General features: G+C 48.1%; 1 protein-coding gene and 1 pseudogene across 1 annotated transcript; both read left to right on the top strand.

Moving 5' to 3' along the window:
• The first annotated feature begins 1,635 nt into the window (after positions 1-1,635).
• On the top strand, positions 1,636-5,882 carry LOC132394619 (heat shock 70 kDa protein 1-like). The gene is made up of 2 exons (XM_059970965.1): positions 1,636-1,651; positions 3,979-5,882. Exons 1-2 carry the CDS (start codon positions 1,636-1,638, stop codon positions 5,880-5,882), a joined length of 1,920 nt encoding a protein of 639 aa, XP_059826948.1.
• A 3,983-nt stretch (positions 5,883-9,865) lies between these two features.
• Positions 9,866-12,132, top strand: LOC132394618 (heat shock 70 kDa protein-like; annotated as a pseudogene).
• The last annotated feature ends 2,514 nt before the right edge of the window (positions 12,133-14,646 follow it).

Here is a 14,646-nt window from a genome sequence, read left to right as displayed (position 1 = left end):
GCCAAGACCCTTCTTCAGGACTGGATGTTCTTGTTTATTTTATTTAGAGATACAGTCCCTTCCGGCATACCCTGTGACCAATTAACCTACTTGCCCATGCTTCCTTGTGATTTGAGAGGGAAACCCATGGGTCCAGAGGGCAAGTGCAGACTCCATATGGACAGCGGCGGAACTGAACTGCATCACTAGCACTGTAACACATCTGCAGAAGAAGGATCTCACGTGAGAATGCTGGTCAGCATTCAACACCATAATTCCCTCTCAGCTTGACAAGAAGTTCAGAGACCTCGGCCTTCACCCTGCCTTGTGCAGCTGGATCCTGGACTTCCTGTTAGATCGTTGGCAGGTGGTAAGAGTGGGCTCCCTCACCTCCAACCCTCTGACCCTCAACAGAGGACTGTGTCCTAAGCCCCCCGCCTTTACTCTTTGTACACCCACAACTGTGTCGTCACCCACAGCTCCAACCTGCTAATTAAATTTGCTAATGACATTGATTGGCCTAATCTCAACTAATAACAAGGCAGCCTACAGTGAAGAAATTATCACTCTGACACAATGGTGTCAAGAGAACAACCTCTCCCTCAATGTCGCAAAAACAAAGGAACTGGTTGTGGATTACAGGAGGAATGGAGGCGGGCTAACCCCTATCGACATCAATGGATCTGGGGTTGAACGGATGAGCAGCTTTAAGTTCCTCAGCATAAACATCACCAAGGATCTCATGTGGTCTATTACATACCGGCTTTATGGTGAAAAAGGCACAACAGCTCCTCTTTCACCTCAGACAGTTGAAGAAGTTTGGTATGGGCCCTCAAATCCTAGGAACTTTCTACAGGGGCACAATTGAGAGCATCCTGACTGGCTGCATCACTGTCTGGTATGGGAACTGTCATTCCCTCAATTGCAGGACTCTGCAGAGAGTGGTGCAGACAGCCCAGTGCATCTGTAAATGTGAACTTCCTACTATTTAGGATATTTACAGATACTGGTGTGTGTAAAGAGGGCCCAAAGCATCATTGGGGACCTGAGTCACCCCAACCACAAACGGTTCCAGCTGCGACCATCTGGGAAATGGTACCACAGCATAAAAGTCAGGACCACAGTCACCAGGACAGCTTCTTCCACCAGGCCATCAGACTGATTAATTCCTGCTGGTACAACTGTATTTCTATGTTATATTGACTGTCCTGTTGTACGTACTATTTATTATAAACTACTACAAATTGCTTATTGCACATTTAGACAGAAACATAGCATAAATATTTTTACTCCTCATGTATGTGAAGGATGTAAGTAATAAAGTCAATTCATTTCAATAATGCTACCATACCGTTCTCTTATGGTGGATATTGCCGATAAAAATTCGGGAATCATTTTTTAAGGACAGTACTGTGAGGGGTACCTCCTGAACTCATGCCAGAGGGAGCCTTTACAGTGAACACCTGAAAGGAGGACCAGAGTTATAGAGAAAGGTCGAACAATTTAGGACTTTATTCCCTGGGTCATAGGAGAATTAGGGGAGATTTGATAAAGCTATACAAATCATAAGGGGTATAGATGGATGGGTGGGTATGGAGTTATGCTCCAAGTGCAGGTGGATGGGAGTAGGCAGATTAACATTTCAGCATAGACTAGATGGGCCGAAGGGCCCGTATCTGTGCTGCAGTTCTCTTTGATTTGATACTCTGTCACCGACCTCAGGTTCGGGTAGATATCCCAGGAAACCTCAGCATGCAAGGACGTACCCTGTGAAAAGAGACGAGGAGGAATTTCTTTCGCCCTCCCATCCATGTACTTACCCAAATTCTCTCGAATGTTGCAACCGAACCCATTTCCACGGGCAGCTCGCTCCACACTTGCACTGAATGAAGAAATCCCCCTCAGGTTCCCCATAAATATTTCACCTTTCCCCCGATCCCCCTATACACTAGTTCTATTCCCGCCTCCTGCTTTAGATAGACCAATGGCTTGGCCTTCACAACCGTGTAGGCAACGAAGTCCGTGGACTCACAGACGGAATGATGAAAGCAGGCTTTTTTACTCCCACGGAGGCGGGAATAGAACTAATGTTTAGGGGGATCGGGGGATAAACCGCAATTTTCCGTGTCTTCAGGAAAACAAAACGGGATTATTCACAGAATATACCGCCAGAGACACAAAGCTTTCATGGCGGGGGCATTTAGACCATTACGGACTACAAGTCCACCATGTACGTCAACGACAGCGATGCCTCTCTTTCCGCCAAGGCTAAATGTCTTCTCGCACGGACAACGTGCCGGCTAGGACGCCGACCTAGCCAGGGTTCATCCACGTAAAGCTGCGGGGCCTCATAACATCAGGTCGTTCAGCCCAGAAAACAGAGGTGCTATAGACACCTTCAGAATTTCTTTGGAACAAACCACTGCCCTCGCAGACTACGAGGCGGTCACTATTATCTCGGCCAGTGCACTGACATGAGGAATAATCCAGTGCTTTGAGCAGCTGGTTATGGATCGCGTTAATTCCCATCTTTCTGCGACACTGGACCCTTTCCGGTTACAAGTCCGTTGATGATGCCATTCCACTCTGTCCAGTCCCACCTGGGGAATGGTGCCTTATATGCCAGGATGCTCTTTGTCCACCTCAGTTCCTGCCTCAGAAGCTGGTCAGTAACCTATCCTTGTTGGGTCTCAACACTTGTCTCCGTAACTGGATCTTGGACTTTTTTTGACAGGAAGGCCAGTCAGTCCGTGTTGGTATCAACATCTCTAGCCCGTCACGCTGAGCACCGGGGTCCCCAGGGCTGCATGCTAGGCCCGCTGCCGTCACGCTGCGGTAGTCTGACTGTACTGGAAGATCTAGTTCAAACCGAATCATCAAGTTCTTTGATGAGGCGATAGTGATCGGCCTCATCAGCAACGACGACGAGTCGGTGCAGACAGCGAAGGTTGCACCGCTGATAGAATAGTGCGAAGAAACAACTTAATTCTCAACGAGGATAAGCCTGAAGAGGTGCTTGTAGACTTTAGGAGGGTGCAGACTGACACTCCTCACTGCACCATTCTCCGTGGAGAATGCACAGAACGGGCGATCTCAGATATCTACCAGGAGCGCTGCGTATGCAATTACTTAAGATGGTCAGTGGTCCCTCCCACCAGTTTAACAATCTCTTTGACCCCCTACCATCATACAGAAGGTACAGTGGTATTAGGAGAAGGTTGGGAAACAGATTCTCCCTCCAGGGCACGAGGCTACTGAACGCCCCGCCATCACCCAGGCCTCATTACGTATAAAGCGCCAGTAGCAGTAGTTACCATGGAAACTGCGTACTTTCCAAATTTACGCTGTGAAAATGTCTTATTATTTGTTAATATATTTGTGGTAATATTACTTAATGTGTTATGTGTGAGTATTATGTAGTGTGTTGTGCATCTTAGTCAAGAGGAACGTTGTTATTTGTGGCGGTATATCTATATATCTATGGCTGAATGACAATAAACGAACTTGAACTTGAACTTGAAATTAAGAACTATTTTTCCTCATTTATAGAGTAATACAATGGAAGCCTTTGGGTCAGTTTTCCTCCCAAAATCGTAAAACTAGGAACGGAACTAGCAAAGGCGAACCATTCCTCTGTTAAGCGAAAGACTGAGCCATTTTAAGCTTTGACGTTGGGAAGGAACACAGCGCTTTTGCATGTAGCGAAGTTGCTGCCGGCTGCCGTCATTTCGCATCTTCTATGACGTCAAATGTTTCTGTCCTTGGGTTTGCATGGCAACCGAGGAGCGCACTCACTCACCGGGGACGCTGTGCTTCAATAGCGTTCAGATACATTTGCACTTTGGCTATGATGGCCACAACAATCAGATTCCGGGAAAAATATTCTGGAATCGCACTTGAAGGCTATATGTAAAGCAAGAAGACGGCAAGGAACGACGCCGAGAGCGGGGATATCTTCTGTGATTGCGGCATCTGCCACACTCCGTTAAACAATGTCAGCGGCCATCGGTATCGATCTGGGCACGACCTACTCCTGTGTGGGGGTCTTCCAGCATGGCAAATTGGAGATCATCGCCAACGACCAGGGCAACCGCACCACCCCCAGCTATGTGGCCTTCAACGACATCGAGAGGCTCATCGGCGATGCGGCCAAGAACCAAGTGGCAATGAACCCCGCCAACACCATCTTTGATGCCAAGCGGCTCATCGGGAGGAGGTTTGATGACCCGATGGTGCAGGCTGACATGAAGCACTGGCCCTTCCAGGTGGTGAGTGACGGAGGGAAGCTCAAGGTGAAGGTGGAGTACAAGGGGGAGAACAAGACCTTTTACCCAGAGGAAATCTCCTCCATGGTGCTGACCAAGATGAAGGAGATTGCTGAGGCTTACCTCGGCTACAATGTCACCAACGCTGTCATTACCGTTCCTGCCTACTTCAATGACTCCCAGCGCCAGGCAACCAAAGATGCTGGTGTGATAGCGGGTCTCAATGTCCTGCGTGTCATCAATGAACCGACAGCAGCTGCCATTGCCTATGGCCTGGACAAGAAAGGCAAAGGGGAGTGTAATGTTCTCATCTTTGACCTGGGTGGTGGCACCTTCGACGTCTCCATTCTCTCCATTGATGACGGTATCTTTGAAGTGCAATCGACAGCCGGTGATACCCACCTGGGAGGAGAGGACTTTGACAACCGCATGGTCAATCACTTCATTGAGGAGTTCAAGCAGAAATACAAGAAGGACATCAGCCAGAACAAGAGAGCGGTGAGGAGGCTGCGGACGGCCTGCGAGAGAGCAAAGAGAACCCTGTCTTCCAGCACCCGAGCCAGTATTGAGGTTGATGCTCTATTTGAGGGCATTGACTTCTACACCTCAATCACCAGGGCTCGGTTTGAGGAGCTGAACTCTGACCTGTTCAGGGGCACTCTGGAGACAGTGGAGAAAGCCCTGAGAGATGCCAAGCTGGACAAACCTGAGATCCATGAAATTGTCCTGGTTGGAGGCTCCACTCGAATCCCTAAGATCCAGATGCTATTGCAAGATTTCTTCAACGGTAGGGAGCTGAACAGGAGCATCAACCCCGATGAGGCCGTGGCCTATGGGGCAGCTGTCCAGGCGGCCATTCTGATGGGGGACAAGTCAGAGAATGTTCAAGGTCTGCTTCTCCTGGATGTCACTCCGTTATCACTGGGAATTGAAATAGCAGGCGGTGTCATGTTCACTCTCATCAAGCGTAATACAGCCATTCCTGCCAAGCAGACGAGGATGTTCACCACTAACTCTGATGATCAAACTGGAGTTTTGATCCAGGTGTATGAAGGTGAGGGAGCCATGACCAAGGACAACAACCGTTTGGGCAAATTTGATCTCCGTTCCATCACTCCTGCTCCTCGCGGCGTGCCGCAGATAGAAGTCACCTTCGATATCGATGCCAATGGCATCCTGAATGTGTCGGCCGTGGACCTGATCACCGGCACACAGAACAGGATCACCATCACCAATGACAAGGGCAGGCTGAGTAAGGAAGAGATTGACAGAATGGTGCAAGATGCTGAGAGGTACAAGGCGCAGGATGAGCAGCTGAACGGCAAGATCTCGGCCAAGAACTCCCTGGAGTCTTATGCCTTCAGCACGAAGAGCTCATTGGAGGAAGAGAAGATCAAGAAAAAGGTCAGTGAGGAGGACAAGAAGAAGGTGATAGAAGCCTGCAATCAAGCGATTTCGTGGCTGGAGGTGAACCAGGAGGCAGAAAAGGAAGAGTTTGAAAGACAGTTAAAAGGTCTGGAGAAAGTCTGTAATCCCATCATCCTTGGGCTATACCAGGGAGACATAGCACCTGGCTTTGAGACGCAAGCCGCTAAAGGGGATTCATTCAGTGGTCCAACAATAGATGAGGTTGATTGAATCCCTTCCCGACTTCTCCTTTCCCATCACACCCTTCAGTAATGTTGGCCAGGCACATTATATTTGGCAACAATTAATTACATGACTTGAACAAATGTCCGATTTGGCGTTGCGGTGATGATTTTCCCTGAATAAGTTGCACATTTGGGCTGCATGTTCATATCGAGCTACAACTGGTTGGCTGAGCATGTTACTGTACTCATACAACGCCAATAAAACCTTTGATTAATGACAGTATGTCAGTCTTAGCGTTTCATGGAAATTAGCAACACGCACTTGGTGGGCACCTCATTGCATACCTCTTGTACCTAGTAAAGCGGCCCCCGTTCCTGGTCTTCTGCTGTTGTCGTCCATCCTCTTCAAGGTTGGACCCATTGAGCGTTCAGAGATGCTGTTCTGCACACCACTGTTGTAACGCATGGTTATTTGAGTTACTGTTGCTTTCCTGTCAACTCGAACCATTTTGGCCAATCTTCTGTGACCCCTCTCGTTAACAAGACGTTTTTACCCACAGAACTGTCGCTCACTGGATTATTTTTTGTTTTCCGCATGATTCTCTGTAACCCACAAGACACTGTTGTATGTGAAAATCCCAGATCAGCAACTTTTGAGTTACCCAAACCATGGCATCCACAATCATTCCACGGTCAAAATCACTTAGATCACCTATCTTCCCCACTCTGATGTTTGGTCTGAATGACAACTGAACCTCTTGACCATGTCTGCATGCTTTTACGCATTGAGTTATTGCCACGTGATTGGCCGATTTGATATTTGCTTTAATGTTCAGGTGTACAGGTGCACCTAATGAAGTGGCCACTAGCAATATTCTGTAATTAAACTACGTTGGCGTATCACTGGCACTATTTTGACACCTCCACATCTTTCATCTATTTTTCCTGAAAGTTTGTGTGTATGTGATGAGCTTACACATTCTCCCCATGACTGCATTTGTTCCCCCCACCTCCCCGAGTACTCTGGTTTCCACCCACATCCCATAGGCAGTTGGGCAGGTTGGCCAAATGGCCACTGGTGGTGGGTGGTGGGAGGAGGTTCATGGTGAAGGTGATGTGTTGCTGACAGGGAATGAATTATTTGCTAAAAAAACCGCAGGATTGCTGTGTGAGCCAGCATCTACTCATTGGACTGAATGACCAATGATCTTTATCGTGAGAAAATATGACAAATCTATTTGTAACCTCTGTAAATAGTGGCCTTGTCTCCAATTGCCTTGTGCCATACTGAGCTTGCTCTTTAATAGAAGAGCAGATCCATTGTAGAATCTGCAGGCACGCAAATGCAGGGACGCGTAACATAAGCCCCCTGACCAGAGGTGCTACCTCTCTGTGGACGCTCCATACACTCCCTCTGATATGACCACACTGCCAGGCACGCTCCAATAAACCTGCAGAGTTTTCTTGACATAATTAGATTTATAATTATCAATAGAGACAGATCAGCAAGGAGTATTTTGTTTTCCATTGCTAAGTCATTTCTGGCAAAGATGGCGATGCTGCTAACTCTGACTCCATGCAGACATTTACCAATGAATCTGCTCTCACATTATAGTCCATTATAGCACAAGAGTCTCTGCCTTGGCAACTGGAGACAAACAGGAAAATCTACCATTTACTAGGGTTAGAGAGATGAAATAATTTAAAGGCCATAAACACAGGAAAGTCTACAGAGATTTCTTTACCCCCTCCATCCCTCTCTGCTTTCTGCAAGGATCCCTTGTCTTCACAATTCCCTTGTCTATTCGTCCCTCCCCACTAATCTCCCTCCAGGCATTTACCCCTGCAAGCGGCCTAAGTGCTCCACCTGATCCTACACCTCCTCCCTCACCTCCATTCAGGGCTCCAAACAGTCCTTGCAGGTGAGGTAACACTTCACCTGTGAATCTGCAGGGATCATCTGTTGTGTTCAGTGCACCCAATGCGGCCTCCTCTACACTGGTGAGACCTGTCATAACTGGGGGGGGGGGCACCTCGTCGAGCACCTCTGCATCATCTGCCACAAGTGGGACATCCCAGTGGTCAAACAGTTTAATTCTGATTCCCATTCCCACCTGATGTGTTGATCTGTGCCTTTATCTTGTGTCAGGATTAGGCCATCCTCAGGGTGGAGGAGCAGCATCTTATATTCCTTCTGGGTACCCTCCAACCTGATGGCATGAACATCGATTTCTCCTTCTGGTGAACAAATTCCACACCCTCCTCTATCCCCCACACTGACCTTTCACTTCTCACCTGCCTATTACTTCCCCCTGTGTCCACTCCTCCTTCCCTTTCTACCATTGTCCACTCTCCTATCAGATTCCTTCTTCTCCTGCCCCTGACCTTCCCGTCCACCTGGCTTCACCTATCATCTTCCAGCTAGCTGCTTTCCTCTTTCCCCCTCCCCACCTTTTAATTCAGACATCTTCCCCCTTCCTTTCCTGAAGAAGTGTCTTAGCCCTACTGAATTGTCAACAGTTTACTCTTTTCCATAGATGTTGCCTGACCTGCTTAGTTTAAAGTTGTATAATTCTGAAGATGCCAAAAAGAAGACTGTTGATTTTCTTGGCTTTAGCATCTGGTGCATAGAACATAGAAATCTACAGCACATTACAGGCCCTTCGGCCCACAATGTTGTGTCAACCATGTAACCTAGTCTGGAAACTGCCTAGAGTTTCCCTACCGCATAGCCCTCTATTTCCCCCCCCTTACACCTACTTCCAAGCACCTTTAAATTGTGCCCTTCATGTTAGTACGAGCATGGCTAGGGAAATGGGGGTAGGAATTTTAGGGGTGAGATCAGGAGCCAGTACTTTGTTTAGACCAATGCCAATGTATGGAATTTTCTATTCCAGAAGCAGGGTGGGTGTTCAGTTGTTGTGTGGACTAATAGCACGGGTACAATTGATTTAATCTGGTTTATAACTTCGCCGTCTGGTACAGGAGCAGAAAAGAAACTGCAGGAAGTTGTAAACTCAGCTGGCTCCATCATGGGCACAGGGCAATACCTCAGGAACACAGCATCTATCATTAAAGACCCCGATCACCCAAAACATGCCCTCTTCTCATTACGACCATCAAGGAGGAGTTACAGGAGCCTGAAGACACACACTCAACATTTTGCAGACGAGCATATTCCCTCAGCCATCAGATTTCTGAATGGACAATGCACTCACTATTAATTTATATATATATTTCTTACTGTAATTTATAGTTTCTAAAAGTTATAATGCATTGCTGCCACAAAATGACTTTCATGGCATGTGCCAGTGATTCTGGTTTTGGAATACAGTGTAATCCAGGAATTGGAGTTGAAACTGGAAAGTGGAATTGATATGGAAAGGCAGCGAGGTTTCAGGAACTGCGTGACCTTCTCCTGTGCCAATTACTTCAGGATTCAGATTGGGAACAGGTGTTTGGGCCACCATACAGCAGCTCTCCTTTTTTAGGTGTCGTTAACACATGTTTTATTCAGAGATCTGTTTAAAACTTTTACTCTTTGCTGTCCAGAAACACCAAAGCAAATGCTATTGGCACAACGCAAAGCCAGACAGACATAACGCAATAATGGTGCAAACACAATGATCCATTGCCAGCCCGAGGCTTATTTTTAACAACAGACAAGTAGCAGTGGCAAATAAATGTAGAAACTCATCGGCTTCAGGTAGGTTTCAAATTTCAGATTGAACTCGTGCCATCCAAGACATGTTTGATACCAAGGTTCCTTGAGGGATTTACGTCATCAACAGAAGACACAGGTTTGCGCCAAATGACGGAATACACTGACATATAATGCTGCTGTCACACTCCGCTGACGCAGAACGTCATTGGCCAAAGCGTATTTTGGGCACTGATTACTGGACCGCTTAATAGCCAATCAGGCGTGCGAGTTCTGGTCCAGACGCAACCTGTAAATAAGAGGCTGAGGAGCAAAGACAAGCAAGGAGTTGAGGCTGTGCTACGGACAGTAAAAGAGGTCCTGTGAGAATGGCGAGTAAGAGAACGGCCATTGGCATTGACCTGGGCACCACCTACTCCCGTGTTGGGGCATTCTAGCATGGCAAGGTGGAGATCATCGCCAACGACCAGGGTAACCACACCACCCCCAGCTATGTGGCCTTCAACGACACCGAGAGGCTCGTCGGCGATGCGGCCAAGAACCAAGTGGCAATGAACCCCGCCAACACCATCTTTGATGCCAAGCGGCTCATCGGGAGGAGGTTTGATGACCCGACGGTGCAGTCTGACATGAAGCACTGGCCCTTCCAGGTGGTGAGTGACGGAGGGAAGCCCAAGGTGAAGGTGGCCCAAGGGGGAGAACAAGACCTTTTACCCAGAGGAAATCTCCTCCATGGTGCTGACCAAGATGAAGGAGATTGCTGAGGCTTATCTCGGCCACAATGTCACCAACGCTGTCGTTACTGTTCCTGCCTATTTCAATGACTCCCAGCGCCAGGCAACCAAAGATGCTGGTGTGATAGCGGGTCTCAATGTCCTGCGTGTCATCAATGAACCGACAGCAGCTGCCATTGCCTATGGGCTGGACAAGAAAGGCAAAGGGGAGCATAATGTTCTCATCTTTGACCTGGGTGGTGGCACCTTCGACGTCTCCATTCTCTCCATTGATGACGGGATCTTTGAAGTGAAATCGACAGCCGGTGATACCCACCTGGGAGGAGAGGACTTTGACAACCGCATGGTCAATCACTTCATTGAGGAGTTCAAGCGGAAATACAAGAAGGACATCAGCCAGAACAAGAGAGCGGTGAGGAGGCTGCGGACGGCCTGCGAGAGAGCAAAGAGAACCCTGTCTTCCAGCACCCGAGCCAGTATTGAGGTTGATGCTCTATTTGAGGGCATTGACTTCTACACCTCAATCACCAGGGCTCGGTTTGAGGAGCTGAACTCTGACCTGTTCAGGGGCACTCTGGAGACAGTGGAGAAAGCCCTGAGAGATGCCAAGCTGGACAAATCCCAGATCCATGAGATTGTCCTGGTCGGAGGCTCCACCCGCATCCCCAAGATCCAGAAGCTGCTGCAAGATTTCTTCAACGGTAGGGAGCTGAACAAGAGCATCAACCCCGATGAGGCCGTGGCCTATGGGGCAGCTGTCCAGGCGGCCATTCTGATGGGGGACAAGTCGGAGAATGTTCAGGATCTGCTACTCCTGGATGTTGCTGCTCTGTCGTTGGGGCTGGAGACGACAGGTGGAGTCATGACCACCCTTATCAAGCGGAACACCACCATCCCCACCAAGAGACCCAGATCTTCAGCATCTACTCCGATAACCAGCCTGGTGTCCTTATTCAGGTGTATGAAGGCGAGAGAGCCATGACCAAGGACAACAACCTTCTGGGCAAGTTTGAGTTGAGTGGCATCCCTCCCGCTCCTCGTGGCGTACCCCAGATTGAGGTGACCTTCGATATTGACGCCAATGGCATCCTCAATGTCTCTGCTGTCGACAAGAGCACTGGGAAAACAAACAAGATCACCATCACCAACGACAAGGGCAGGCTGAGTAAGGAGGAAATTGACAGGATGGTGCAGGAGGCCAAAAAATATAAAGCCAAAGACAAACAGCAACGTGAACGGATTGGCAGCAAGAACTCCCTCGAGTGCTACACTTTCCACATCAAACGCTCAGTGGATGGTGAGGGGCACGATCAGTGAGGAAGAGAAGAACAAAGCTTCCAAAAAGTGGAATCACACCATCTCCTGATTGGAAGACAATCAGATGGCAGAGAAGGAAGAATTTCAGTACCAGTTGAAGGAGCTTCAGAAGATATGGAGCCCAGATATAAGGAAACTCTATCATCAAGGCATGCCAGAAAAATACCACAGCTGGGCAAACATCCGAGAAGGTTGACTGAATGTGTGACTCCGTCCAAAGAGGAATCACCTCGATTTCTAAATTTTCTCCAGTTGTGGCCAAACTTTTGATTGGTAATCAACAGCCGGTCCCATTTCCACCATCACCACAAGGTGGCAGTGTGCCCTCTCGTGTTAGTCACTTCAGCCCTGGGAAATAAGCATCTGACTGTCCACACGATCAATGCCTCTCATCATCTTATACTCCTCTATCAGGTTGATGCACCATCAATAACTCACACTGAGACATAAGGCGTGATATCGGCTTTTATTGACTGGAAGAAGGAACCAGGAGTGAGTGTCCATCATACTATGTACTGGAGACTGAGGCCGAGCGTCAGGCCGCAGATCTCCTTTATACAGGGGCCTGTGGGAGGAGCCACAGGAGCAGTCAGCAGGGGGCGTGTCCAGACAGGCACATAGTTCACCACACAGGTCACTGCTCATCTCTGGTTATCCATGTGAACAATGCCTCTCATCATCTTATACACCTCTCATCCTCCGTCTTGAGCAGAGCAGTTGCCCTACCAAGTTCATATATGTCTCCGTTTTTCTGTCTGATGGCTACTATGTAAATTTACGGGGGTTGTGAGCCGCTGGCTAATTTGCTATTACATTACAATAGCTTTCTCTAGTCCGTGTAGAGTCCATGTCCCACAGCATAGGAACAGGTCCTTTAGTCCAGAGACAGTGTTGCCTAAGGGGGAACCAGCTACACTATTCCTCTGCTTATTCCATGTTATTCTTCCCACTTCCCCTCAACTCTCTCGAACTTTATAAGGCAGAGTTGCTACCTCAACGCTCGCCCCAGCACGGCTGGAAAGCGTGCAAGGGGCTGGCCAGGTTCGAACTTGGGACCATTCACCTCAAAGTCCGGTAATGATGCCACTACACCACCTGCCCTGGCTATAGCGGAAATTTATAGTGACCCATTAATCTGCCGACTTTTTAAAAATTATCAGAAGAAACTTTATTCATAATAAAAATTATTTAGAATAATAAACAGTGCCATATCTTTTCATTCATTCATACATAGTTAATGTTTTCAGTACTGTTCCATTACATTTCATGAGCTGCTGCTCATATGGCCATGTGGCCCCCTGGTGTGGCTCACCACTACAGTAATTGAGAAGCTTCCTCACCAATCCTGGCCCCTCCCTCTCCAATAGTGGAAGAACCCGATTCTTTGTTCCTTCTCCAACTAATCTACCAACTGGCACCTATCTAGAGCTCAAGAGGAAAATGGAGGTGCTGGGACAAGCCACAGGGAGATGGACCCACAAACAACACCACAGAGGTCAGGATCGAACACAGGTTGCAGTGAGCTATGATGTAACAGCTCTACTGGCTGAGCCACTGTGCCTGTCCGGCCCGCTGAGTTCCCAAGCATCTTTTGTGTTGCTGTCGATCCCAGCTCTGCAATCTCCCGTGTCTCCGAAATATCTGACATCTCCAGCAGTTCTGGCAGCCCCCTGGCCATTCCGATCTGCGGTCCGGATCCCACATGTCTATTGACCATTTCCCCCCAGTAGTGACGGCCTGGCCCAGTGAGTTCTTCCAGCCCAGAGACACCGGAATCTGGAGCAATAACTTATCTGCTGGAGGAACTCAACTGGTCGATCAGCGTCTGTGGGAGGAAAAGAAGAGTCGATGCTTCAGATGTTTCCAGTTGAAACTCAGCATCAGGAGTATTTGTGATCTTTCTTGTAAATGTTGTGTATAATTTATATTTTACTTAAAAATAACAGGCCTCAATGCTGTTTATGATGGGTACCAAGCTGAAATGATGTCCCATCATGCTCAGGGACAGTTTCTATTCTGCTGTTACAAATCTATTCGAAGGTTCCCTTCAAAGCAAATTTATTAACAAAGTATGTACATGTTACTATATACTATCGGGCATTTACATGAAAAATAAATAAGTACGATAGAATCTACAGAAATAAACTTCAATGTACAGAAGACAAACTGAGCAAACAATAAAGGAACTCGAGTTGTACAGTCCTTGAAAGTGAGTCTGCAGGTAGTAAAATCAGCTCAGAGTTGTGGTGAGTGCAGTTATCCAGGCTGAGGGTTGTTTCTGAACCCGGTGATGTGGGCCCAATGATAGAGCAAGAAGACAGCATGGCCTGGATGGAGGAGGTGGTGGGGCGAGCCTCTGACGACAGAAGCTGCTTTCCTGTGGCAGCGCTTCATGTAATTATACTCAATGGTGGGGAGGGCGTTGCTGGTAATACAGCTGGGCCATGTCCGCCTTTTTCGGTAGTCTTTTTTGTTCCTCGGCATTGGTGTTTCCATTCCAAGCCGTGATGCAATAAATCTCCACTGTGCATCTGTGGAAGCTTTGTCAATGTTTTCGGTGACGTGCCGAGTCTACAGAATCCCCTTGTACGATAGCAAGCATCTGGTCCTTGCATTCTCCCCCGTTAAGGCATTGTACCTTATTGCCTGCCTGCCTGCCCTACACATTCTGACATTCTTTTATTGTTACAACACATGATTACATTCTTTTATTGTTTCCCTTGCACCGTCTTGATGTATCGATGCGCTGAGTTAAGAAAGTTCACGACATATGCCGGTGATAATAAAGCTGATTTAGAAATGTGTATTGATCCGATGCAAAACGTTTAGTTTCAAAGTAACCTGTTTTTTTAGGGGGGGGAGGAGGGAGGGAGGGAGGGAGGGAGGGAGAGAGAGGGAGAGGGAGAGGGGGAAAGAGAGGGAGAGAGAGGGAGAGAGGGAGAGAGAGAGAGAGAGAGAGAGAGGGAGAGGGGGAAAGAGAGAGGGGGAGAGAGAGAGGGAGAGAGAGAGAGAGAGGGAGAGAGAGAGAGGGAGAGAGAGAGGGGGGAGGGAGAGAGAGAGAGAGAGAGAGAGAGAGAGGGGAGAGAGGGAGAGGGAGA

Source organism: Hypanus sabinus, chromosome 5 (assembly GCF_030144855.1).
Source record: "Hypanus sabinus isolate sHypSab1 chromosome 5, sHypSab1.hap1, whole genome shotgun sequence".
Taxonomy (NCBI): domain Eukaryota; kingdom Metazoa; phylum Chordata; class Chondrichthyes; order Myliobatiformes; family Dasyatidae; genus Hypanus; species Hypanus sabinus.
The sequence above is the reverse complement of the archived record's forward strand: the minus strand, read 5'-3'. Positions and strand labels throughout refer to the sequence as shown.